A 15,359-nucleotide genomic window follows, 5' to 3' on the forward strand; every position below is an offset into this window, starting at 1 on the left:
TGCCGGAGACTAAGCGGAGAGTTGGCACCTTCCCCCTTACTACTACTACGTTTAACTGCGGGTGCTTATCAAAGAACAAACTGTGAGTGCGGGAGGCGTGTGAATAACCAACTGGCAAAGGTCCAGTCGTGCATTCATGTTGTTCCCCCCTCTCTTTTTGCTGTCGATAAGGGCAATTCTTCCACCCACCGACCACCAATACTCAAAGGCAGCGCCTCCGCCTCATCTGCGGGTCATTACAACTGTGCCACTGACCACTGGAACGTTCATCGGTCGTATAGCATTATGTTCGAGATAAATCTAAAACGAAAAAACACCTGAAAAATAACTGATTCCTCCCTAGCTTGTCTATCACATCCCCCTCCACCACTTGAACCTAAACAACCAGTTGAAAAAAAAAAACAACTTCCTCAACTAAATAATGCGTTAAAAGGACCACAAACCCATTTCCCTTTACTCGTCGTCTTCGTGTTACGTTTCCCCCCTTGCAAAATGCGCCCCATTGACTTAGTACCTCTTTCCACCTCTCTACCCGGGCTCAGCGGCCTTCGCGAACGTGAAAAAACGAACCAACTGGCTATCACACACAAGGAGGATCCTGCTATGTTTTCCTTTATCCTCCCTGCCTTATTCACTTTTTTTTTTTTTACATTTTAGAACTGGGAAGCACAAGGATACGCTGCCGTCCCTTCCATTCAAACTGGGGCTGCAGCTTCACTCGCTTGGCAATGACACCGTGCTCGATGCAAACAAACTCCTTGTACCCGTCTGCCGGGAGGTCCTTCAACTTCTTCGACTTCTCCACGTGAGGGTTCCATACGACGACGTCTGGAAGGTTTTCTCCTGAAACGTGGACCGTGTGCCCCTTCATCGCGTCTACCAGAAGCACGGCACAAGCCTGGTTGAAGTATGTGCGGTCCGTTTCCTTCTTTATTATCCACAACCGCCTTGGCGGGAGCACACCCTGGTGGGGAGCCATGTTGTTAACATATGAGGTCATGTTCACCCCCTCCACCACGGTTTTCTCCACATTTCCCACCGCGAAGTATGTGTGAAACGCGAAGGTAAACTCCGCCACGCTCGTGGGATGCTGATTCAATATTTCCATCTGCAGGTCTAAATGACTGTTGCTGAATGTGATTGTGTAGAGAAGTGCGACTGTTTCGGTTTCGGCCGACGGTGCCTCCGCAATGGGGGCCTCAGCAATCATGCCGGAGTCGTGTCCAAGCAAATCGCGAAGAGGCACGTTGAGTGTGAAGGAAGCAGAACCATTTGTTACTTCCTTCACAGCCCACATACGAACGCGCGCGAAGCCATGTGGCGGCAGCGGTCCCATGTTTCCAAACTGCGGAAAAACAATTGGGACACCACCGCGTATGGGAATTCCCTTCTCATAGACGGCTTTGGAGCTGGTGTACAAGAGTTCTGTGCCCTCCTTGTTGCGCCAGTTGGTGAGGTGGGCGCCCTGCAAATGAACTAAGATGGAGGAACCGTCATCGTTTCGTGCCACAATAGGAGATTTCGCCATATGTTCTTCTCTCCTCTTTTGTGTATAGTTCGGTGGTTTATATGAACGATAATAAAACAAGACAGTGATGATGCCGATAACTGAAACTGACCAATAATTTTGATGACTGCTAGTTGTTTTTTTTTTTACCTTTTCGATATGCTTCGCTGTGGGGAATAGGGATGAAGCAAGAAGGAAATGTATGCGTAAGGACAGGAAGAGAAGAAAACAATATACGTCAAGCAATATTTGCACAAACACCAGAAAAGGTTGGACCTTAAGAGACCCGCTCCAAAGGTAACGACAGGCAGGTACGCAGGATAAAATAAACCACCGTTAATATATTAAACCCAGTTCCCCCAACACTAAAGCGGTCACGGCTCCTCGCCTACTCACAGGTGACAGTACCAACTGACTACAACACCGTCAGTCACTGCATTTGTTCTCTTCAATCTTCAGACAAGGAAGAACTAGAAAAACGGGTAAGGCGGTGGTGGCCTACGCTTCATAATGTTTTTAATCTTTTGCTTGCACCACGAGTCATGCTGCTTCTCAGCCAAGAGGTAGTCGCTACGGAATTTCTTTGCCTGCGCCACGGGTAATGCCATCATTGTTTCGTTGTGTTTAACAATACGTTCAACATCTGTTCGCATGTGATGATCTATAAATGCCGCGACTTCAAGACCAATGGCCACTAGTTGCTTCACCGCCTCCTCATTTGCTTCCTCTGAATACTTGTAGAACTCAACAAGAACACGATGACGTGACCAGAAGAGTTTAGAGCGATCATGAAAGTAAGCGGCCCGAAGGCTCTTCATGAGTTGCCGATAGCAATGCTGCTGCGGAGTCCAACATGAGGTGATCAGCGATGCTGTGCTCGGAGCAGACACCACCGCATGACATGCCAATGTGGAGCTGCAGTTCATGTCGCTATCTACACCAAACGACCGGGAGAAAATGGAAAAACAAAGACAACGAGGTAAGATATTTAAATGACTAAAGGTTACAGGTTGCAAGGAATAAGGGAGGCCGATTGCAAATTTGTGAAGGAACTTTGTATTTCATTGGAACAACAAACGATTCCGACAAACCGGCGCACATCACTCCATCGGTAAACCCGAGGCGATGACCCTGCTGCCAGCTGCGAAACATCTTCACAAACCCATGACAAAAAAGAACTCACAAGTCTAAAACATGTGTGAGAGGTCCTTGCGACTCCAACCTCAGCCCCTGCCGGTTACCCCACGTGCCATTAATAACCCGCCCACTTGAACCTACCGCCGATCCGACCAGCGGAACCCCATTTGAGTCAACAGTAGTTGAGTCAACCCCCCGCGCCTTCCTCATGAGCTGACAAAACTGGTTGTAGAGTAACTCCCCTTCACTTTTCCCCACCAATGCATGAAACTGCACATTCCGACCCTTCAATTTTCCCCCAAGTGACGCCTGTGGTACGATAAGCACATCAGCTGAGGGGAAGCTGCTTAAAGAGTCGGAAGATCGTGGCAGCGCATCAGATGACGACAAGTTATGAAAAACGTTTGCTGTAAGAATAACATCCACAGCATTTTTCAGTGCGTCTTCACTCACGGCGCCGATAAATGCAATGTAAATAAGGGCTCCACGACCGACGGACCCGTACCGCTGTTCGTTGTCAAGAAGAAGCGAAGCCTTCTCTATCGACTGGAGTGCTACACGAACGGTCATTCTTATGTACGATATGATTGAGTACTATTAAATGCTAAAAAAATCCGCAGTGATGAATGATGGGAGGCAAAATGAAAAAAGATGACCCATCGACTCAAAGGGGGGAAAAGTTAAAGGTAAAGGTAACGGAATAATAATTGATGCGTTAACATCCGGCGTTCACCCAACGAAAAGACAAAAAAATCCAACAAGATACTCGTTGCAATTAAAAGGCAAACGGCACTTTGGCCATGAGCTCCCACCTCCCCACAAAAAAAAAACAACATCCAAGCAATAATAAAACGAGACGAAACATATAATATATATATATATATATATACTACTGAAACAAATAGCGAAAAGAAAACGCACCGCAATCATGCAGTTCCCCCTCTCCCGCTTTATAACTTCAACAGGCATGCGGGAAAAATAAAACGGTAGTCTAATTTTGAATGCCTTAACATCGCCGCAAGTCCACAAGGCCTAGGCCAAATTTTATGCGAGATATTCTCATAATCCCCGTGGTTTCATTAGCCGGCTACTTGTGTTTAACACACATGCAACGCACTTGCGTACACGTGTAGTGGTTGCCAAGGGAACACTCATCAGAAAGTAAAAGAATAAAAACAAAACTAAAAACTGCATTGAAACAAAGAAAACTGGCAGAATGGAATTCTCCACTTTGTAGACAATCTTATGAGTGTGAAATACGACGCAGAGAAGGTTGCCAGCGACGTGTGTGAGGAACTGGTACGTAGAGCCAGTAAAAAAAAAATGAAACAAATATTAAATTCGACGTACCGCTCGAAACCTAAGTAAATAACAAAAGGACACCAGATAGAGTAGTGAAAAGCTAAAGCCAACAACAACAAAATATATTCTAAGCACGGGAAACCGCAGACACGAGCTGCAGCGTGACGCCGCGGCTAACAAAAAGGAAGAAAAGGGGGAAAGATGGGCCATACGCGGCCCAATCAAATAAAATTAGATAGCGATAAGCTTGAGGATCAAAGCCTCAGCAACGGCAACCCTTTCACTCTAGACAGAGATGCACGAAGGGGTGTGAAACTAAACGAGTTTTTTTCTTCTTACAATTAAAAAGGGAGAAATGAAAATGTTTATACGAGCAACTTCGCTCAACAGCGCCGCCTCCTCCAAGCAAATACTATTCTCGCCATAAAGACCAACAAGACAAAGAAACCGTGGGGAGCAAAGCACCTCAAGGATTACCTTCGACCTCAGGCAGCGCGGTCTTGCGGTAGCGTGCGTAATACAGGACTGTTATTGCTGCAGTGATGGCAACCAGCAAAGCATCCACCGCTCCAAGAGCAATGAGTGGCACTCTCAAGCGGAGCATACCCGATACCATTCGAGACTGCTGCGTCACATCGGCGCCCTCGTCGTGTCCTCCTTCATGGGGCTTCTTCGCACTTTCATTACGACCTTCGTCGTTGTCGTCATCATCTGCTCTGTGGCCTTCTGTATTATTTCGCGGGGCAAGAAAGAAGGTGACGTTAGATACATCGCTTGCGATAAAAAGGTGCCTGGAGCCCGCGCAGCTTGTGTGATGGACACCTTCTTCTGTTGTACAGAAGTCAACAATTTGTGTTGTCACAACTAGTTCTGAGATATTGTTGGATTTGACGCCAACCGTATGCATGGCGCGTCCGACGGCGATGTTTCCACTAAACGCTTCTCCCACCGTGGTGACATTTCCATGGCATTTGAACGTTACCTTCACTGCGAGGCGCATTCTCTCAACCACCCGCTTCATTAGCTTACCCAACTCCTTTGCTTTCGCCCCGTTGGTCCAAACTGACCTCTTAAGAATATGCCACATCGCATTTGTGAGCGGCGTGTATGCATGTGTGCCGATGCGTACAGAGACGTCCTGCCCATGAGTGACGCAGAGAGCGATGCCAACACTGCCAGGGTCGTTACGCACCTCGCTCGTGCAGTTCGCAAGTTGCTCAACTGCCATTGCATTCGCTGATGATTGCTGCACGGGGAGGGCAGTGTTCCTCAACTCCGCTACAGGGGGTAAAACCAGCAGTGTGCCCGCCTGCACCACAGGTGAGTCGCTATACTTTGGGTTTACCACCTTCGTGCTGAAGTTGCACTGGTCTCCACCGAACGCCGCTGAGGTGTCCAGACTGATTGTAGTATTCGATGTGGTGAAGATGTACGTGTTGCGCTCCACTGGGAGGTCGACAAGCTCAGTCTTGGAAGAATTACTCTGTGTGGATGTTATGACTGCTTTAAACTCCGTTAGCCCCTTTGTGCACTCAATCAGCACTTTTACTTGGTCTCCATCCTCAGCATTCGGTGGCGCTTTCACCACAAGCAAAGGCACCAACTGGCCATTGTCCCTATTGGCAACCCTGACGCCCATCGGCCCGCCAAGCCACTTCCACTTAGCTTTTATTGGATACCGCCCCCTTTTGGTCATGCAGCCCATGAGGGTTGGGTAGGAGGCACTGCTGCAGCGACAACCACCCTCACCGTCGCTGAAGGATCCCGGCGGGCAGACGACACACGGCTCTCGTGTGCTCCAAAGGTTTCCACTCGCACGAGTAAAGCCCCACGGACATGGCGTTCCTGCATAGGATTCCATCCCTTCTCCTCCAGCGACCCACTTATATTTGCTGGGAGGTGCTTCATTGTCGGTGGATTTCATTCGAGATTGGTTATACGCCGGTGAATAACAATCGAAGAGTGAGGGTTGCGGCGGCAAACCGTCCCTACCGGTGATGCGGAGGATACTACGAGTCACGCATTCGGCGAGTGCCAGACCGCCCCCAAACCTCCCCGTTTCCGCTGAATGGTCGAGTGTATAATTGAGAATGTATGCGAACTGCTTCATGGTGTAACTGCGGTACTTGGGACTCATTGTAGTTACGGTGCTAAGTTCCTCGAATCGAGCCCAAGGCCAGAGTGTTTCCGTATTAGCTTCACCCGTTATGTTTTGATACAACAGACGTACAGGGAAGTCATCGTGTAGCATCATTGCAACGGCAAGCGACACCGCTGCGCAGGGGAGGTGACTAACATTAGGATAACGCTCCTTGCTGCTCTCGTTCACCTTTGTTCCACGAAAGAAGGTTAGCAACTCTGAATACGAGCGACCGTGAACGCCAGGGATGTACAAATTACGATCTGTTATAGGCATCCAATCGTCTATCCTTTCCGCAACGTTACAACAGACGTCCATTGAAAGCAAAGTTCCATTACCGACGGCTGTGAAGGTGGGAACCTGGCGGTCCACTTTCCCAATGGACGTCTTCAGCCACTGCTTAACAATTTTCCATTTTCGCATTGCGGCAGAATAGGCTTCCTTCACCATCTGTGTCCCCCTAGCGCTCACGGCGTGGCGAAAGGCTTGCTGGTCCTCTTCGGTAGTGTTCAGCTTCCACCCTCGACGTGCAATTTCAAACAACTCAGCCCCCGCCTTGTTGAACTCCTTGTTTAACCGAATAGCGCGGCGCAACTCCTCACGCTGCGGGCGGATGTACAAAATATCTTCAACAAGAACGCTAGCCCCGTTTTCAAACACTTTTGTCGATTCGGCCACCGGACTCCTCTGGTTCACACGGTACGCCCAATACATTGTGGAGCTCTCAATATCCATTCCGCACTGTTTCGGCAGCGACTGCAGCGATGCGGCACAAACTTCTCCATCGTCGTCGTACTTCGTGTAGCAGCCCTCTACCATATTAAGATCCAACATGGTGCCGCTCCATGGCATCCCTTGTTGCACCCTTCTGTGCATGCTGTCTAACTTCTTCAAAGTAATGGGAAATACCATACGCGGTGTGATATTGGCTGTTGTTCCGCACACCGCCGCCCCACTCTCGCCGTTGCCTGAAGTGTAGAGGAGTCCGTCATCATACGCCAGTAAGGGCGCGATGTTTGACTCTACAAGTTCTTCCACTTCCGGCACAAATCCATCATAGTGCAGAATATCCACAGCCTTCACGACGACGCTGCCAAACAACAGAAGCAACGCGAGGGACGGTGACATCATGATGAAGTAAGCGAATAAATTTCCACGTGTGTGTCTCGTTAACGAGATCTCCTCTCTCCTCGTATTAATGCACTGTTAAGGCTGTGCTTCTTATATATGCCTCCCACCCTAATTACACTTATCTCAGGAAATCTGGCGGGAAGGCAGAAAAAGGAAATAACATGGAAATGACTGAATGTGAAGCGCACGGTGGTAGTAATGGTAAAGCAGCAATACAAAAATAATTTTCAGCTACCAGCGGTACAAAGCAATACGCAAAACCAATTTGAAGAAGCCATCTAAACGAATCCACAAAAGGAAAAAAAATAATGAAGTCAAAGAGGTGAGAAACAATACCTCTCTGCATGTCGGGTTAGGGTTAGAGTGCGCGGGTGCACACATTATAATAGCATATAAAACAAATATTTCTGTGAGGAGTGTATAGTGGGTGGAGCGTGTTTATGATGACAATAATAAAGAAATAAGATATATGTGTCCACAGCAAGAGTGGAGGTCCGCCGCTAGTGGGTTAGGGTTAGGGACGGAGGTTACTCCTAGTTCTTCCTCGCCTTTCGCTTACTGATGTGAGTTCATGCTTGCCAGCAAAATGTTACGCAGGTCCTCATTTTCCTCCTGTGCGCCACTTTAAGAACTTTTCCAGCTCTTCCGAAGTGGTAGTGGGCGGGAATTCACGGAGCGCGCACTCAAAATTCTCCCTACACACTGCCGGTACGTGTAGTGCCGCCGTAGGCACAGTTTCAATTGGTCGCGCGCCTTCTTCATCTTCGTCGCAAAGTACGTACTGCGGGCTGCCGCTGCTCGACTTTTGTGAAACCAATTCATTGTCAGTCGGGGCGCTGTTACTCACAGTAGTGGTGGAAGGTCTGATAGGCTTTGCATACCCCGCCATTGAAATCTTCTGTATAGGTTCCATGACGGCACGTCGCGTTATGCGGCAAATATCTGATGCTGAGTATCCCTCAGTGGAGTTGACGAGCCACTGGATGTCCTCCTCACCAAGTTCACTTGGCACATGCCGCAGTTCCTCAACAATAAGTCGGAACCGCGCCGCCGAGGGCGGAAGCCCCACAAAGACGAGTTGGTCAAAACGCCGAAGAATAGCGCTGTCAAGTCCCCAAGGAATGTTGGTGGCTGCTATAAGCGTGATTCCATCCACATGCGATTTTTGCATGCGCAGAAGCAGTTCAGTTTTTACTCGCCGAGATGCTTCGCTCTCCCCGGCCCCGCCCCGTACGCCACCTATCGCGTCGATCTCGTCAAGAAATAGAACGCAGCGGGGGAAGGAGGCGGCCACCTCGAAAACGCGCCGCACCTGTCGCTCCGAATCCCCAATCCACTTGCTCAAAATGTCTGCTGATGACACGGTAAGCAGTGGTGCTGCATACTCAGCCGCGGCCGCCGCAGCAAGCAGCGTCTTGCCTGTACCTGGTGGGCCGTAAAGGAGAATATGCCGGGGCGGGTGCCGTTTACCTTGAAACAGATGAGGGAATCGTAGTGGGAGCACCGTTGCTCGTTTCAAGGCAGCAATGGCGTCCTCACAGCCACTCACGTCAACCCACCGGACCCTGTTGGTATTTCCATGCTCTTTGAGCCCATCGACACTTCCCGGTGGGTACAAAATGGCGGCTCCAAGCTCCTCCACTTCCTGTTCACAGCTGGAGACTGATGGTTTTGCCTCCATCTCGTACTGCTGAAGTTGCTGGTGTTGTCGGTGGCTAGAGGGAAAGGTTCCGTCAGGTGGAAGATCAATAACTCTGAGAAGGGTACGGGAAACGTGGGCGTAAATGGCGCAACGATGCGGCGAATCGTCATATGCTTGCATTAAAGAGGAACACTGTAGTATGGCGCGCAGTATTCCTTGGAGGCGAATGATTGCGTCCTCACCGGCATTTCGGAAGTGACTGTATTGCAGAAGCAATTCGCGCGCCTCCGTCACTAACTGTATGGCCTCTTCTGCTTTCTTCAGGTTGAAGGAATCTTCCATGGCCGATCGAACTTCCAAGGGCGAGAGTTGAGAAAAGTTGTCGTTGTTGTTCTTGTCACACCTTCTTGGAAAATCTATTATTTGCCTGCCCTTTATCTGTGAATGTTTTTTTTTTTTGCCTCGCTAATGTAAGTGCACGTGAACGCACGCATATTATATTCGTTGGTGAAGGTAGGTGGGAGAGTTTTTCATCAGAGGGATATCCACACAATCAAACGTAGGCGGGGAATATTCGAAGAACACTTCACATTTGAGAGAGAGGCAAAGTGTAAGGAAGAAGCGATGCAACATCCACAACCGGCCCATTAAGCGGTGACTATCGCACACCCCCACAAATTCAAGTTTACTTTGCCCCCCTCACAGAATCATTCGCGCCCCCGCTGGCTCGATAACAAACTGAGAGTACGTTCGATTGCCTCTAGGCGTTTTTCTAATCTCTGCATCATCTTCTCGTTTTCCTGCCGCACAACTGCCCGCACCACCTCCGTCAGCCTTTCCTCGTCCAAGCCTGCTGCTCCACTTCGTCTCCACGGTTGTGGAATCTCAGATACCAGTGTAAGATCCCCAATGGTGCGCACTGTTACTTTCTTCGTTTCTCCTTTCGGTCTTGCATCATTACTAACATCATTAGAACCATGACAGCCATCAAGAAGCTTCCCTGAGAGCAGGAGCAGAGCATCCGAAGTGTCAAAGGGCCACACTAACCCAGCCAAAAGACTGGACTCATGCTCAACACCAACAGAAGCCCGTGGCTCCACTTCACAATTTTCACATAAGCCAAACACAATTGCCCGCTCGCTATCAAACAGGCATAGCTCTCCCCCCAGCTTCCCTGGAGTTGTGTTCCGTGGGCGTCGGATCGTGGCGACCATGGTGGCGTCCCCCCTAAACATGCTCAAGGCGTTTTTGCACTCCAGAGAGGTCGCGAGGAAAATTTGAGCATCAATTGTGGTCTCTGGGCGCAGCGCTTCAGCACTCCCCTCTCTTTTACCTGCCGGAACATCAGTACAACTCGTGTTTCTTAATACATGCAACTTATCTTGAGCAACCGAAACAACTAGGATTTGTGGCACCGCTGCTGTCGGACTTAACTGCGGCTGCGTTACTAGTAGCAACGAACTAACGCTTTGCGGACGACCAGAGTCCAAACGGCAGACATCGTTCCACGATGGGAGCACAGACGAATAGTGTGAAGCAGTCGAGTCGCTTACGGTTTCCATTACGCAAAGGGGGGTGCCGTCTGCCATCTTCAGGGAAAGCGCACCCCGCTCTGCCTGGTCCTCAGCTCCAGTGTTTCCCAGTGCGCAAAATGTGACAACTCGTTCCACCTCCTCACCGCTCGTGGCAACACTAACATATTGCACACCAGCGGAGATTGCCATGTAGCGGGTGGTGGGTCCCATAAGGAGCGACCGAATAGCAATAGGCTTCTCTTTGACAGACGCCCATTCAAATAGAACAACGCTTCCAAGCGTGCACCCAAGAAGAACCGCGGGACATCCGTGGCAGTCTGACAAACCGGAAATAAGTTGAAAGGCTCCAATAGATAGCTCCCGGTGTTGATGACTCGCAGCCGCGGCGCCACCAGAAATTGCGAACGCATAACTCTCTGTCCGTATGTGATCAGTGGTAACTATGACTGCGTATCCGTTAACTGTCAACGCGCACACATCAATCGCGTGCTGCGGGATGCGGAGCAAGACGCTACTGTCACCCTCACACGTACCATCGCCGCCGTCATCATTCTCGCTATCGTTTTGCGCATTAGACGGCTCGCACAAGCCCGAGCGAAGGCACACCACCTCACCAACAGAGCTCATCACGGCAATTGTCGTTCGACCAGCCCACACCACTTTGGAAATGCCCTGCGATGGCTCAGCACTGAAGTTGAAAGTGCGCCGTGCGACTGTCATTGAAGAAAGTTCTTCCCCGCAGCCGGCGGTCGTGACGGTCATGACTGTAAGCTCTACTTGAGAAGGCACTTCCGGATTCAGGCTTGCAACTGCCAGGGTGTTGAACGAGTGGTCGCCCTCCTGCGACGTAGAGGAGGAGGGCGCCATTGCCATAATTCCGGCATTCGCACGTACGCGTGGGCCACCCGCCGGGGGAAGGCGAGCAATACCCCGCAATCGCTTCACCGGAACGGCAGTCCCCCTCTTCCCGGTTATGTGGGAAACTGGCGCCCCTCCCGAAGTAAGGAAGGAAAACATGCTTGGCTACGCGCACGAGTGACGATGGGAGTGAGGCAACGAGAGCAGCAAAGACGGTTGACAAATTTAAAAGTTGGTCATCTGTTTCCTCACTGAACGCACATAAAAATCGACCAACATCACCTCCCTGCCTCACTAAGAACGAAATAAATTCACAGTTACGAAAGGAAACAGAACACGATAAACATGGGTAGACGTGTGGAAGTCCAAACAAACAAACAAACACGACACACACGCGTCCACAACATTCCGAGCAAATGCACCTCCCGTTTCCAGAGCACGTTTTTTTTTGTTGGCATGGATCCGACTGAAGGAGCGCCCCACTAGTCAATGAAATTGCACCACTACGTCTTATGATTTCACCTTCCTATCGCAGGTAAGGCATCCACAGGTGAATATTGGCAAGCAACGCCCCCATACACAGGACCGACTGCTCCATTTTGGGGCGTGGGTCCGCGCTCCAAAGGGGTCACACCGCGGGCACCCGCCGAAAATTCAAGTTCAACACACCTTACCGCAATTTATGACACGCCTCAACTAAGTTTCGCGCCCACGGGTAATTTATGCACCGTCTTCGTGGCACGCTCGGCCTTCTCCTTGAGCGCCTCTTCGTATGCTTGTCGTCTCGACAACTGAAACACAATCGGCTCACCTGGCTTCGGGTTGCGGGGGGAATGAAGCGCCTGAAGGAAAGCTCCCGCATGATCCATCAGAAACCGCTGCTTCTCCGGATCCGTCTCGCGGCAATGCACATGCCACTGCTCCATCAGCCGCCTCTGCAGGAACTGGCGGGCGTGACGGGACTTAACTTTGATATCGATGGAGCGATAGCACATGCGGAGAAGTGAATAAGCGGAGTTAATTTCCAGCACCTGTTGTTGCGCGTTGGTGTGCGTCATCTTGGGACCACACGACCACAGTGATGACCGGCACAACATCACTAGTATGGTTATATAAAGGGTGCCTCTTCCTTGGGCTGAGTTAACGGCCAGCAAAGCACTTTCCTCCAGTACTATGGCTGTGAAGGACCAAGTGATTTCCGGGAAAAAGAAACAAAGGCAAGTAATGCAGAGAAAATGCAGTCGTGAAGAGAAGGGTGAGGACACTAGTGATGTCATTACGGCATGTATTAACGTAACGGGGGTGGCTTTTGTATACATACCCAAGAAAACGGCCATAGGGCGGTGAAGGTGGTCAAATATGGAGAGTCGGGAAGTTTGGAAGGTACATGGGCGCATAACAACGGTAAGATACGCTCAATAAAGAAAGGGGAACAGAGAAACAAAAAACAACAAAAACAAACAAACACACAAACACAAGAACGGCCACTAAAGACCTTTTTCTTTGATTTGTGGGTAGAGGCTCGTGTGTGTCTGTGGAACAAATAAAAATCCAGTCTACAAACTAGCGCATCTAACACCCTACATATTCATCCTTGGCTAGCTGGGCAAGGTGAAGTAAACCATCCCCCCTCCCTTGTGCCATCTGTTGGAGTCCCCAGCCTTCTCGACCAGGGGTGAAGCGACGGATCGTTCGTGGTGAATGGACGATACCCGGGAGGGAGCGCCGACCGGTCTCTGGGTCTGAAAAACGTTGAAGCCCGATTGTCAAACGCCTCAAAGAAGCTACCCGACCCTCTGGAGTACCATCCCGACCCCTTCCCACTGCGGCCCGTCCAATGTTTTCTACACGCCTCGGCAACTCGCCCCAAATACGAGTCACTAGAGCATGCTGGGATTGCAATCAGCGACACTTTAATAAGCTGTGATAACTGAATGGCGCGTAGAAGAGATGCCGCTTTACCCTCCGGTACAGGCACGCCGTCCAACAGCAGCACGCGTAACTGCCCAAGCAGTGGAATAGTACGGATAAGTTGATACACTTCAGGGGCGCTAAGTGAAGTATAACCTAAGTCGAGTTCTTCTAGAAACATACAGCCGCCCATCAGGAACTCCTGAAATAATCCTACATCTCCACCCCCAAAACGATTGCCGCGAAGGCTCAGTCGTGTTATGCTCGTCAGCGGAAGAAGTGTCGTCAGCATGTTCACACAGGAAGCATCGATCCAGTTGTAAGCAAGGTGTAAGTTTTCTACCTGCGGCTCCAACTGAGTGGCATGGTTAAGAATCAGAAGTATCACCAGCAGTGAGGCAGGACCAATGTTGCAGAACTGAGCAGAAAAGGTCTCCACACCACTGTTATTATTTCTAAAGACACCATCTAACAGAAGCACGTTTGTTTGCTCGGGAGTGAGATTTATGTGATCAAGGTGAAGGAGGTACAGCGGGGATTTTGACTGACGTATCTTGAGAGCAACGTCCGCGAGAAGCTGATTTTCCGCCTCCTTTCCACGCTCACTCCACGGGATAAGAGGCGGGTAGTGGCCATTTGGTTCCTCCCTGTAGGGAAGAGTGCGTAGCGACAGCCACCACTCGTGCAAGAAACGGAAATCCATGTCCCATTCCCGTCTCTCGGTGGGTTTATTCCACTCACAATTTTGCACCGAAGCGCAGATATTTTCCGTCAGTTCTTCCAACACTTCCCGCATGATATGGGCGTGCAAGGAGTACGGTGACGTCAGGTGGGCTGCCCGATCGTCCGTAAGATCGTCCAACTTAAGTTTCCTTACATAGTCCATCACTTCACACTCTTTCACCGGCGGAAGCGGTTCCACACCCTTGATGAAATTCCTAATCCTAACTTCTTCAGCATATCTCTCGCTTCCCCCAACTATTCGTTTTGCATGTTTCTGCTTTCCGAGGTACCTTCTCCTTTGCTTTCCTACCGACACACGCAAAAGTGCGCAGGGCTCCGCCAATTCAGGCAAGGTCATAGTGCGCTTAAAAACGCTAACCGACCAAACAAGGAGGGAGTGAAGGCAAGGTGCTACCCCTTAATGATAGTGTAATGGCCCCTTTTCTCTTCTGTTCTACGGCACCAACGTTGGCGACCTCCTCTAAACAACTCAACCGACGAACAAAAAAGAGATCAGTGGACAGAAGTTGAGCAACGGAGAGTAATCCGGCGTGCGAAGACACTGTGCGGGTACCAGGCAATCAACTTCGTGACATTAGACAGCTTTGGTCTCAAATGGGAAGGGATTTTTCTCTTCTCGTAAAAAATGTATATATATATATATAGACAGATATATGGACAGATATACTTCCACCAGTCTAAATGCCACACACATCCCGAACGGAAACAATCGGTCACCCATGCACTCATTCTGCCCCATCGCTTGTACGCACCTCTCACCGCGTCACCGGGGACATCAGCATTTCAACTCCATCCAGCTCCTGGAGGCAGCCTGGCCAACGCCGCCGCCAAACAGATAACCGATGCCTAAGAAACCTTTCTCGTTTCGTCATCCTCTTCCACTGCTCAGGTGTGGCGTGATCGTACCCCAAGGCATGCAGCAGCGCGTGCGTCAACGCCGCCTGCAGATAGTCGTGGAACCTTAGGCAGTGCGTGGGCCTGCACGAGCAACGCATCCAAATGTATTCCACGCTAAAGTAAATGTCACCGAGCTCCTGAAGGAGGGCACGACGCTCCGCCAATACACTTGGGTCAGCGACGCACGCGTTGTCACCCTCCACACGAGCTAGCAAAACTGTTTCGTTGAGGAACTTTGCATAGGGCGTCCCACTTCCGCTTCCAGGGAACGTCAGTACGTCTGTTGGTTTGTCCACTCCACGATGCTCGAGGTTCAGCTCATGCATTCTGCCAGGTGTAACAAAGTGGATGGAAAGTTCAACAGCTTGTGGGGCTCGTTCCGCCAGCAACACTGCTTCTGTCAACCCTTGAACACCGGCGGCGAACCGAGGCGTGGCGCCCAGCACACGAACGTTGCGAAACAGGGAGCGTGGCATCTACTTGAGTACAAACCAGGGGAACGAATGCATGTGGTTCACTAGACAAGCAATGTAACGGTACAAGTACCACGATAAG

General features: G+C 50.2%; 9 protein-coding genes across 9 annotated transcripts; all 9 read right to left on the reverse strand.

Moving 5' to 3' along the window:
* Window positions 1-646: 646 nt before the first annotated feature.
* On the reverse strand, window positions 647-1,528 carry TbgDal_IV1190 (hypothetical protein, conserved; the record flags this gene model as incomplete). Its single annotated transcript, XM_011774402.1, has 1 exon — window positions 647-1,528. The coding sequence occupies one exon, from the start codon at window positions 1,526-1,528 to the stop codon at window positions 647-649; it is 882 nt and encodes a 293-aa protein (XP_011772704.1).
* A 449-nt stretch (window positions 1,529-1,977) lies between these two features.
* TbgDal_IV1200 (hypothetical protein, conserved) lies at window positions 1,978-2,433 on the reverse strand (the record flags this gene model as incomplete). The annotated part of the gene is made up of 1 exon (XM_011774403.1): window positions 1,978-2,433. One exon carries the CDS (start codon window positions 2,431-2,433, stop codon window positions 1,978-1,980), a length of 456 nt encoding a protein of 151 aa, XP_011772705.1.
* A 253-nt stretch (window positions 2,434-2,686) lies between these two features.
* Window positions 2,687-3,214, reverse strand: TbgDal_IV1210 (hypothetical protein, conserved; the record flags this gene model as incomplete). The annotated part of the gene is made up of 1 exon (XM_011774404.1): window positions 2,687-3,214. The coding sequence occupies one exon, from the start codon at window positions 3,212-3,214 to the stop codon at window positions 2,687-2,689; it is 528 nt and encodes a 175-aa protein (XP_011772706.1).
* A 1,198-nt stretch (window positions 3,215-4,412) lies between these two features.
* On the reverse strand, window positions 4,413-7,217 carry TbgDal_IV1220 (hypothetical protein, conserved; the record flags this gene model as incomplete). Its single annotated transcript, XM_011774405.1, has 1 exon — window positions 4,413-7,217. The coding sequence occupies one exon, from the start codon at window positions 7,215-7,217 to the stop codon at window positions 4,413-4,415; it is 2,805 nt and encodes a 934-aa protein (XP_011772707.1).
* A 601-nt stretch (window positions 7,218-7,818) lies between these two features.
* Window positions 7,819-9,201, reverse strand: TbgDal_IV1230 (vacuolar transport protein 4A, putative; the record flags this gene model as incomplete). The annotated part of the gene is made up of 1 exon (XM_011774406.1): window positions 7,819-9,201. The coding sequence occupies one exon, from the start codon at window positions 9,199-9,201 to the stop codon at window positions 7,819-7,821; it is 1,383 nt and encodes a 460-aa protein (XP_011772708.1).
* A 365-nt stretch (window positions 9,202-9,566) lies between these two features.
* TbgDal_IV1240 (hypothetical protein, conserved) lies at window positions 9,567-11,411 on the reverse strand (the record flags this gene model as incomplete). The annotated part of the gene is made up of 1 exon (XM_011774407.1): window positions 9,567-11,411. One exon carries the CDS (start codon window positions 11,409-11,411, stop codon window positions 9,567-9,569), a length of 1,845 nt encoding a protein of 614 aa, XP_011772709.1.
* A 533-nt stretch (window positions 11,412-11,944) lies between these two features.
* On the reverse strand, window positions 11,945-12,649 carry TbgDal_IV1250 (hypothetical protein, conserved; the record flags this gene model as incomplete). The annotated part of the gene is made up of 1 exon (XM_011774408.1): window positions 11,945-12,649. One exon carries the CDS (start codon window positions 12,647-12,649, stop codon window positions 11,945-11,947), a length of 705 nt encoding a protein of 234 aa, XP_011772710.1.
* Window positions 12,650-12,840: 191 nt separating this feature from the next.
* Window positions 12,841-14,244, reverse strand: TbgDal_IV1260 (hypothetical protein, conserved; the record flags this gene model as incomplete). Its single annotated transcript, XM_011774409.1, has 1 exon — window positions 12,841-14,244. One exon carries the CDS (start codon window positions 14,242-14,244, stop codon window positions 12,841-12,843), a length of 1,404 nt encoding a protein of 467 aa, XP_011772711.1.
* Window positions 14,245-14,662: 418 nt separating this feature from the next.
* TbgDal_IV1270 (hypothetical protein, conserved) lies at window positions 14,663-15,280 on the reverse strand (the record flags this gene model as incomplete). The annotated part of the gene is made up of 1 exon (XM_011774410.1): window positions 14,663-15,280. One exon carries the CDS (start codon window positions 15,278-15,280, stop codon window positions 14,663-14,665), a length of 618 nt encoding a protein of 205 aa, XP_011772712.1.
* Between the last annotated feature and the right edge of the window lie 79 nt (window positions 15,281-15,359).

Source organism: Trypanosoma brucei, chromosome 4, assembly GCF_000210295.1.
Source record: "Trypanosoma brucei gambiense DAL972 chromosome 4, complete sequence".
Lineage (NCBI taxonomy): Eukaryota > Euglenozoa > Kinetoplastea > Trypanosomatida > Trypanosomatidae > Trypanosoma > Trypanosoma brucei.